General features: G+C 42.8%; 1 protein-coding gene across 2 annotated transcripts; it reads left to right on the top strand.

Annotated features, from left to right (window-relative positions):
* Positions 1–323: 323 nt before the first annotated feature.
* On the top strand, positions 324–7,208 carry tmem35 (transmembrane protein 35). 2 transcript variants are annotated; one of them, XM_072558412.1, is made up of 3 exons: positions 324–333; positions 1,280–1,427; positions 5,562–7,208. In XM_072558412.1, the coding sequence occupies exons 1-3, from the start codon at positions 329–331 to the stop codon at positions 5,949–5,951; spliced, it is 543 nt and encodes a 180-aa protein (XP_072414513.1). In that variant the 5' UTR covers positions 324–328; the 3' UTR covers positions 5,952–7,208. The 2 variants fall into 2 exon arrangements, with proteins under 2 accessions (XP_072414513.1, XP_072414511.1); XM_072558410.1 differs by lacking the exon at positions 324–333 and adding an exon at positions 788–940.
* Positions 7,209–10,763: the final 3,555 nt, after the last annotated feature.

The raw sequence follows: 10,763 nt of genomic DNA, 5'->3' as shown, positions 1-10,763 counted from the left end.
TTTTACCTCAGAAGAGACAAGTTGTGTAGGCAAGGGTACATAGGTTGGACTTTGGAGACGATCACAGGTGGGAATCTACAGCCCAACACATAAATGAGGAACCCGGAGTTAGGATGACAGAACCAATCAGTTTGAGACTGACCAATTTGGCTAAACACAGATAATATTGTGTGAGAATTGTGGTGTTTGCATTTTCTTTGTAACTGGTTTGAGATGTTTCCTGGGTTCGATTCCAGGCTCTCGCGACTGTCTGTGTGGAGTTTGCACATTCCCCCCGTGCCTGCGTGAGTTTTCTCCAGCTTCCTCCCACAATCACAAAGATGCGCAGATGAGGTGAATTGGCCACGTTAAATTGCCCATAGTGTTAGGTGCATTAGTCAGGAGTAAAATGTAGGGTAAGGGAATGGGTCTGGGTGGGTTATTCTTCGGAGGGTCGTTGTGGACTTGTTGGGCCGATGGGCCTGTTACCATACTGCAGGGAATCTAATCTAATAAGGCATATTATACTCAGTATTGATGTCTGCAATACTTGCTCCTGTTACCTTGTAGACTAATGATGCCGTCAGCCAAGAGTCATTAATCCATTTCCAGGGAAATAGGGGTGGCAACAAATGCTGCCTTAGCATATTCCTATGAATAAATTATAAAAATAATGGCTTGGTTCGTCTCTTGTTCACATTTTTGAGGACCTTTCCCTTTTGCAGCGTATCTGAACTCGTTTGGGCACTTTTCAGGCCCCAACATGGTAGACCTAGGCACTTTTGTGAGTCTGTGATGTACAGTGAGGGATAAGCTACATCTAAAATATCCTGCGTGATAATGGCTACTCCGATCACTTTAAATCACACGAACTCGTGATATATCATCACAGCGATCAGACATTTATCGACGGAGAGGGGATCGGGGGTATGGGAATTTCTGCCGGGAGTGGCAGAAGGAGGTAAGGAGGGAGTGGGGATGTTTATTGTTGGGGAGGTGGAGAATCTCGCAGGGAAGGGAATGTCTGTATCGGGGATCTGTATGGTGGGAAGTCAAGCCTCGACAAAAATCCTATAGGAGGGCATGGAAAATCGACTGGAAGGGAGGGTACGTCTCTACCTGCCGACGCTTGTACAAGTGTGTCTCTATCGAGGGCACAATGAGCTTTCTGGGTTGAGAAGACCTGGACACTGTCGGGATTTTTAACTGCTGTGACAACAGGCAGGCTTTAGGACCCTGTGGCAGTGAGTGACGGGGCTTTACCAGCTGTTAATTGAATTCTCTCTCGGTTTCTGAGCAGTTCTGTGTATGATCGGCTTCGACTGATGATGGTGTCGTCCAGGACAGTGACAATTGTGACTCTCTCTGTTGCCTTGGGTTTATTCTTTGTCTTCATGGGAACCATTAAATTGACGCCAAGACTGAGCAGAGATGCTTACAGCGAGATGGTAAGCAGCAATGGGTGAGCAGGTGTCTAACAGACACACATATTACTAAGCACTAAACACACAACAGCGTCTGAATTAGACACGGGGCCTGTACCAACCAGCTTCTAGAAACCGCTCAGCATAAACACAACAAAAGAGAAAAGCAGGCAGGAGAAACAGGGAGCTCTATCACTGCCTAGGACTCACATTAAGTGTTGTTACTTTGCAAAATGAATTATTCATTTCAGACTGGGAACAAAACAACAAATACAAAAAAAATGCTCACAGGAATTCATGTAGCCCCTTAATTGTAATAAAATCCCCCAAGGTGATTCACAGGAGCATTTAAAGAAATGTGTTAATCTATGGAATTCCTTGTCCAGTGAAGTAGTATTTGCTACTTCAGTAAATGTTTTTAAAGCTAAGGTAGTTTTTTTTTAAACAATAATGGATTTAAGGGATACGGTGAGAGCACGGTTAAGTGGATCTGAGACCAGAAAAAGACGAGCCATGACCTTATGGAATAGTGTAGCAGGCTCGAAGGGCCGGATGGCCGACTGCTCCTAGTTCTTATGTATGTTCTTATGAATATTTGACAGTGTGGCACATGTAAGGCAAAGTCATCAAAAGCTTCTTCAGAGATTAGCTTTAAAGTGTGGAAGGGTGATAGCGATGGTAAGGTTTTGAATTTCAGAGCTTGAGGCCAAGGCAGCCGGAGACACATGGCAGAAAGGATGGCAAGTTGTATGGCTGTAGGTAAGAACGTAAAGAGAGACAAGGATGTTGACGGATTTGAAAACAAGGATGGGAATTTTAAACCTAGGATCTTGTTTAACTGTGAGCCAATGTAGGTCATCAACATAGACGGTGGGGGTCATCACAGAATGGGAGTTGGTGCAAGTTAAGACAAAGGGAGCAGAATTTTGGATTACATCAAATTTATGGACATTGGAATGTGCAAGATTTGCTGGTAATTCATTGGAATAGACGACTTTAGAGACAATAAAGGCATGAATAAGAGTTTTAACAAATGAGCTGAGGCAGGGAAGTGAGTCAGGTGCAAATTTGTGGTCTTAGTGATGATGCAGATGTTTGGTTGAAAGTTCAAACTGGGGCTCCAAATAATAACAAGACCAAAAACATTCTTGTTCAACTTTAAACAGTTGTCAGGGATTAAAGACATAAATAATAGGTTCAGTCTTTTTAATATTTAACAGGAAAACTTTTCAGTTCATCCACAACTGGATGTTGGATAAACAATGTAAAAAGTTAGCAAAAGTGGAGGAATCAAGAGAGGTGTTGGTGAGATGGAGCTGGCTATGATCAGCATATGTGAAAAATAATGCTATGCCTTTGGATGATGTTGCCGATAGGTAGCCATGTCGATAATAAAAAGAAATGGAGGGGCCAAGAATAGGTTGTTGGGGAAAACTAGAGGTAAAGGCTAAAAGAAGACATTTTAAAAGATGCTGTGACTACAATTTGCTGGATAAGATTCAGATCAGGTGAGAGAAGTCCAACCCACTGGACAGCAGTGGAGAGGTATTAAAGAGGGGTGACATTACCATGTCATCAGTGCAGATGGGTCAAGAAGGGACAAGGAGAGAAAGTTTACCTTGGCACAGACATATGGCAACAGTGATGGAGTTGAAAGAGGTGGTGGTGAGATAGAGTTGGGCCATTTGTGATTTTGATCAAAGCTGTTTAAGTATTCTGGATTGGATGGAAAGTATTCTGGATTGGATGGATTCAACCTGGAGCTCTGATAAGATACGAATGGATTTGGGAGCAACATATTCAAGGAGGTTGGAGGTTGGATTGAAAAGGGAGATGAAGAAATGATAGTTTATGGCTGATGGGATCAAAAGTTTTTTTTCTTTTAAGGAGAGGATTTTTAGAATTTATTGACTGTCCCTAAAAGCCTTGAGAAAGTGGTGGATAGCTTCTTTTCCTAAACCACAGCAGTCCATCTGGTGTAGATAACCAACAAGGCTGTTAAAGAGAGACTTCCATGATCTTGTCCAGCCATACGGATGGAACAACAATATATTTCCAAGTCAGGATGGTGAGTGGCTTGGAGGAGAATTTGCAGGTGGTGGTGTTCCCATGTATCTCCTATCCTTGCCCATCTAAATAGTAATGTTCATGCATTTGGAAGGTACTGCCTAAGGAGCCATGGTGAATTTCTGCAGTGCATTGTGTTGATGCTAACATTGAGCATCATTGGTAGAGAGAGTGAATGTTTGTGGTACCAATCAAATGGACTGATTTGTCCTGAATGTTCTCAAGCTTCCTGAGTGTTGTTAGAGCTACACAAGTGGGGATCATTCCATCACATTCCTGACTTGTGCCTTTTAGATAGTGGACAGGCTTTGGGGAGTCAGGAGGTGAGTTATTCACTGCAAAATTCCTAGTCTCTGATCTGCTTTTGTTGTACAGTATTTACTTGGCTGGTCCAGTTCAGTATCTGATTAATGGTAACTTCCAGGACATTGATCACGCAAAGATGATGCCCTTGAATGTCAAAGAGCAATAGTTGTATTCTTTCTTTTTAAAGATCACTATTACCTGGTGGCTTGCATGACATGAATGTTACTTGCCTCTTACTGGCCCAAGCCTGGATATTTTCCAGGTCTTGCTGAATTTGCACATGGGCTACTTCAATATCTGAGGGGTCACAAATGGTGCTGAAATTTGTACAGTCAATGAACATCCTGACTTCTGATATTATGTTGGAAGAAGGATCATTAGTGAAGCAGCTAAAAACTGATTTGAAGGCAAGATGGACAACGCCATCTGAACTGAGAAAATGTAGTAAACATAGAGTCCAGGAAAGAAGGTGGCATGGTCAGTAGTCTAATGTGAAAAGAATCAAGGAATCAAGCTGTGGGTCTTATTGTCATAGTCCAGGGAGGATGTAAGGAAGATAGGAGAGAAGCGCAAGAAATATGCAAGCTCAAAGCTTGGACAGGTGGAAACCTCACTAGGTTTGGCCCAGCAGGCTACTGGAAGGGAAGGACATAGCAGAGCCAGTTTATTAGATTATCTAGATTTTAATGACAAAGATGCCCACAAATGAGTCAATAAGGACATTTGCCATCATATTTCCCAGTGCAGTTATGGATGGGCAACAAATAAGCAACTTAACAGCAACACTCACATTCTGTGAAAGAATCTTTAAAATCTGCCACACTGCTCCTGCTCAAAGTGTCATCGGTTATGTCTCATCTCACTGTACACAGTACACACAAAGTGACCATTCCCAGTTGTCTTAAATGTGTAGCTTCACCATTGAGTATTCACAATGATTTCAGTCAAAAGATGCAGAGGGGAAAGAGCACATTTTCATTTACGTTGAGTTTCTATGATCTTGAAAATGTTGCCTGAAAGCACTGTAAAAGTAGTAACATACAGTCGTAACTTTCAAAGCGGAAATAGTTCAGTACTTCAGACAGAAAAAAGACAAGACCACGAGACATAGGAGCAGAAATTAGGCCATTCAGCCCATCAAGTCTGCTCTGCCATTCAATCATGGCTAAGAAGTTTCCCAACCTATTCTCTCGGTTTCTCCCCATAACCCTTGATCCCCTTGATAATCAAGAATCTATCTACCTTAGTCTTAAATACACTCAATGATCTGGTCTCCACAGCTCTGTGGTAGTGAATTCCATAGATTCACCACTCTGGCTGAAGACATTTCTCCTCATCTTGATTCTAAACGGTCTGCCCTTGGGTCCTCGTTTCTCCTACCAATGGAAACATCTTTGCAACGTCCACTCTGCTCAGGCCATTCAGCATTCTGTAAATTTCAGTAAGATCCCCCCTCATCCTCCTAAAATTGACAGAGTATAGTCCCAGAGTCCTCAAATGTTCCTCATATATTAAGCTTTTCATTCTTGGCACCATTCTCATTAACCTCCTATGAACCCACTTCAGGGCCAGTACATCCTTCCTCAGACATGGAGCCCAAAACCATGCACAATACGAAAGTGCAGGACTGTGGGAAGTAAGTGATATTAATTAGATTGCCAGCACAAGCATGATAAGCCAAGTAGCCTCTGTTGCATTGTAAAGTTCCAGAAAATCCTCCTCAAAACTATATTAGGATTTTAATGAACAACTAATGCCATCAATTTTCAATCATTTTAATTTCAGAAAAGAGCTTATAAGGAATATGCCAAGGCCCTGCCAGTGTTAAAGAAGATGGGTATCACATCAGTTCTGCTGCGAAAGTTAATTGGCACACTGGAATTGTCATGTGGCATTGTGATGACACTGGTACCTGGGAGGCCCAAGGATGTGGCTAACTTTGTACTGCTTCTGGTCATGCTGGCTGTGCTTTTCTTCCATCAGCTGGTAGGTGATCCACTCAAGCGCTACGCCCATGCACTTGTCTTTGGGATCCTACTGACCTGCCGGCTGCTGATCATTAGGCAGGGGGATGACAAGGACATGGTTCCAGGAGGCCTGATGAAGGAGGTGCAAGCTAGTGGAGATACCAAGGCTGAGACTGAACAAGACAAAGGGAAGCTTAAAACCTCCTAACTCGGCTCATAGCAGTGGAGTTTGGGCACCAGGAAAATTCCCCCCGGAATCTTACAGGATGTTTATATCACACTGCATTCAGTTAGAAGTGAATGATTAATAATCCTTGAAGACCTGGTGACAGGAAATCTCAGAGAACTTACAGGACCTCTCCACTGAGACAAAAATTCAGTTCGATCTCAGTCAATATTCTTCAGTATAAAATCCTCATGTCCCCAGTCTGTACTTACCTGTGTTCTATATTAATGTTAAACACATCAGCCAAGGGGGATCATTCACAGTTGAAAATGAGACCTCAAATTCACTTCGTGGAGAGAGGGAGGAAGTGACAGCCTCCACATAAAGAGAGAGTTTCACCAACAGTGAAGTTTCAACTTTGAACTAGGCTCCCAGAAGTGATAAGTTCTCTGGAAGATTCAATCCTACATATGCCAGTGAAATGAAACCAAACTTGACCCAAGGTCAGACTTCTGCTTCTTGTAGACAAAAGTTTTTCATGACTGGAGTCATTGCAAGAATTGGAAATGATTTACTTTTCAAAATGCAACATATAAACTGGACAGTACACAGCAGCAGGAGCCATGGGCATCCAGAGATTACATCATGGAAGCTGGATGGATTTCAGCTACAATTTCCACTCCCTCTCCCCATTAATTATGTCTCTCTCTCTCTCTCTCTCCCTCTCTCTCTTCATCACCTCCCTCTTCCCCCCCCCCTCATTATCTCATCTTTCTCCCTATAACCTCTCTCTTGCTGTTTCTTCCCTCTCTTTTCTCTTTTTTTCCTCACTCTGTTACTTCCCTCCCCCCTTCTCCATTAACACACTCAATTATGTTGCCGATAACATTTTTTTTTCACTTCAGTTATTTGTTATGATGGGTGATTAATCAAAAAAGTTGTACTGTAGGGAAGGGCAGTGAGCAAACTGAAACCTTTTATCACTAGGAGGAATTGTTGACTTTCAGACGAGGGGATTGTAGCTGCTTTAAATAACATGTGGACGATGGGAACACTTGGATATCAGAATTGAATTATCTGTAGCCTCAAAATAAAGAGAACAGACCCGATTAACCAAGTGACTGTTTATCCAAATTTCACATTACAAGATGAAATCAATGTCAATGCTGTTGGCTTTAGTGAGTCCGTGCATGTTATCATATTTTATTTGATATGTTTTGTTAATTACTCTCAATTAGAAACATAATTTCTGGAAAATCAAACAAAAATGTTGAAAAATAAACAGCCACACTGTCAGAATCTCTCCTGTATTACTTCATGTCACTACTGCATTTTTCAAAACTCAACAGAAAGATTCTCCTCTCTTGAAGGTGCTGTCACTGGAACATAGGTTTGCTACTCTCTGCGCGCGCTGACTTTCACTGGTTGGGTGCTGGTCCACTCATCTCCTGAAGGTGCAGATTCCAACAGGATGCCGGTCCCCTCCTCTCCTGAGGTTGCTGACTCCAACTGAGACAGAGATGTCCTACCTGATTGCAGGTGCTGACTTGCAATAGGATGTGATTGATTGATGCTGGAAATGTTCTGTCTCTCACCTCTGACCATTATCATGTCACTGTTTATCATTGATGTTGGTAGTAAAAGGATAAGTATATGTAGGGTTGGGATTTGCTTTACATTTTATATGGTTAAAGCTTTTACTTTAATTTTACCATTAAACAACTGTTGATTTTTACTGCAGCTGCAGCTAATGAAATAGGAAAAGTTAATTATCAGGATGCTTTGGAATTTAATGTGTCGAAGTACAATACAAACGCCTGTGCTGTTAGATTTTGCTAAAATCCATGTCTTTATTCATTTTTTGTGAAGTTAGATAGCTGAGGCAGTCCTGAGACACAAAGTGGGACAATGGAACCCAAGATATCAATTTAAATCCCCGGTGATAGCCAAGTTGTCATCTTTTGTTTTCAAGAAACTATACCTTCTTATTTATAATAACACTTGTCTTGCGAAAGTGAATCAACAAGTATAGTAAGAAAACAACGATAAAGTTCTTAAGATCTTTTTGCATATTCAGGTTCAGCAAAGTTGCATCCCTAACTGGGGCAATTCAGTAATATTGTTAATTTCTCTGTGTATCTCCTGGTCGACTGCATTGTGCATGTTTGGTCTTTGTTAAATACAATAAACAGAGTATGTTGCAAACTGTTTGGATTTCGGAATAAAATTTGATTACCTAGAAAGAGACCATTTAGCCCATCAAACCTGATCTGCTGACTTTCAGTTCAATCACAGCTGATGACTTGTTTATTAACTCTGTTCACCTACCTTGCTTTGATAACCCTTAAAATACCCTTATCTGACAAAAATCAATGATCACAGTTTTGAGATTTTTAAGTAACACAACCCCCAGCTTCAAGAACATTTTGGGGAGAGTTCCAGAACTTCGAATCATAACATGGGTATCGTACAGAAGGACACCATCTGGCATGTGATGGCTATGTTGCAACAGTGATTTAGCTAGTCACACTTGCCACTCTTTTCCCGTGACCCTGCAATATCTTCTGTCCAGATGTTATTCAATGCCCTTTTAAAGGTTATGATTGAATCAGTACATAATCAGACAAAAGCTGATATTTATTCAATCCTGTCAAGAGTATAGATTTCATATTGAGTGGTAAGCATGTATGAGTTTAATAGAAGAAGCAAGGGAATGGGACTGGCTGAACTGCTTTTTCTGAGAGGAACCATGAGATTGTTGCGACAAATGGCTCCTCCTGTGCAATAACTATTCTATGATTCTGATTCTTCATAATTCTATTGTGGATAATTTTTGCTTCATTTCTCCAAAGTATGTTTTATCTAAATTTAAAACTTTTATCACTGTTTCATCTCACAGATAATTGAATTCTGTTGTATTATGCTCACTATTGGCTAAGTTTTCTCTTTCCATTAGATTGATGTTTCATGCTCACTAAGTCTATGAGCCTGATCTTGGCCAATTTCCTATTGATATTACCATTTTGCCTTTTATTCCATCGGCTTCAATTTTGCTGGAATTAACATTTTCAATTTTCCAGTCCTTTGCCACCACCCCGATACAAGGAGAATTAGAAGGAAGTAACCAGTATCTCTTAAATTTCCATAATTACTTTCATGCGTTTCCTTGGGTGCATTCCATCCTATTTATGGCAGAAATTGATAAATGCTTGGATCCTGAAGAAATCACATTAATGCAAGAACATGAAATTGAAGTAGAAATGCAATTAGTGAATATGTTCAAAACAAAGATCAATAGCTTTCTGTACGCCAAATTATATCATAGAATTCCTACACTGTGGAAGCAGGCCATTTGGCTCACTGAGTCCACACTGACCCTCCAAATAGCATCCCAGCCAGACACCCCCATCCCCATATTATACCATTGACCCTGCATGTCCCATGGCTAATCCACCCAGTCTGTAGGTAACCTACAGGTAACGAAGCATGGCCAATTCACTTAATCTGCACATCTTTCCACAGTTCTGAGGAAGAGTCACTGAACCTGAAACATTACTGTGGGCTTTCTCTCCACAAGTGCTGTCAGACCTGCTGAAGTAAACAGGCTGGAAGAACACAGCAAGCCAAGCAGCATCAGGAGGTGGTGAAGTCAATCTTTCAGGACAGGGGTGTGTGTGTGTGTGTCTCGGGGTAGCCGCAGAGAAAGGGGGTGTAGGGGGCAGGGTGGTGAAATGGGGATAGGTGAAGACAGGCAGAGGGTAGACCTGGTTGGTCAGTGGGAGGAATGAATCCAGTAGGTAGATGGGAGGAGTGGAAAGGAGGTTATTTGAAATTGGAGAACTCAACATTGAATAGAACTACTGGATTAGTGGTGCTGGAAGAGCACAGCAGTTCAGGCAGCATCCAACGAGCAGCGAAATCGACGTTTTGGGCAAAAGCCCTTCATCAGGAATAAAGGCAGTGAGCCTGAAGCAAGGAGAGATAAGCTAGAGGAGGGTGGGGGTGGGGAGAGAGTAGCATAGAGTACAATGGGTGAGTGGGGGAGGAGATGAAGGTGATAGGTCAAGGAGGAGAGGGTGGAGTGGATAGGTGGAAAAGAAGATAGGCAGGTCGGACAAGTCCGGACAAGTCAAGGAGACAGTTACTGAGCTGGAAGTTTGAAACTAGGATGAGGTGGGGGAAGGGGAAATGAGGAAGCTGTTGAAGTCCACATTGACGCCCTGGGGTTGAAGTGTTCCGAGGCGGAAGATGAGGCGTTCTTCCTCCAGGCGTCTGGTGGTGAGGGAGCGGCGGTGAAGGAGGCCCAGGATCTCCATGTCCTCGGCAGAGTGGGAGGGGGAGTTGAAATGTTGGGCCACGGGGCGGTTTGGTTGATTGGTGCGGGTGTCTCGGAGATGTTCCCTAAAGCGCTCTGCTAGGAGGCGCCCAGTCTCCCCAATGTAGAGAAGACCACATCGGGAGCAACGGATACAATAAATGATATTGGTGGATGTGCAGGTGAAACTTTGATGGATGTGGAAGACTCCTTTAGGGCCTTGGATAGAGGTGAGGGAGGAGGTGTGGGCACAGGTTTTACAGTTCCTGCGGTGGCAGGGGAAAGTGCCAGAATGGGAGGGTGGGTCGTAGGGGGGTGTGGACCTGACCAGGTAGTCACGGAGGGAACGGTCTTTGCGGAAGGCGGAAAGGGGTGGGGAGGGAAATATATCCCTGGTGGTGGGGTCTTTTTGGAGGTGGCGGAAATGTCGGCGGATGATTTGGTTGATGCGAAGGTTTGAAGGGTGGAAGGTGAGCACCAGGGGCGTTTTGTCCTTATTACATTTGGAGGGGTGGGGTCTGAGGGCGGAGGTGCGGGAT

The sequence above is a fragment of the Chiloscyllium punctatum genome, chromosome 39, assembly GCF_047496795.1.
Source record: "Chiloscyllium punctatum isolate Juve2018m chromosome 39, sChiPun1.3, whole genome shotgun sequence".
Taxonomy (NCBI): Eukaryota; Metazoa; Chordata; class Chondrichthyes; order Orectolobiformes; family Hemiscylliidae; genus Chiloscyllium; species Chiloscyllium punctatum.
This window is presented reverse-complemented; position numbering and strand designations above follow the sequence as displayed.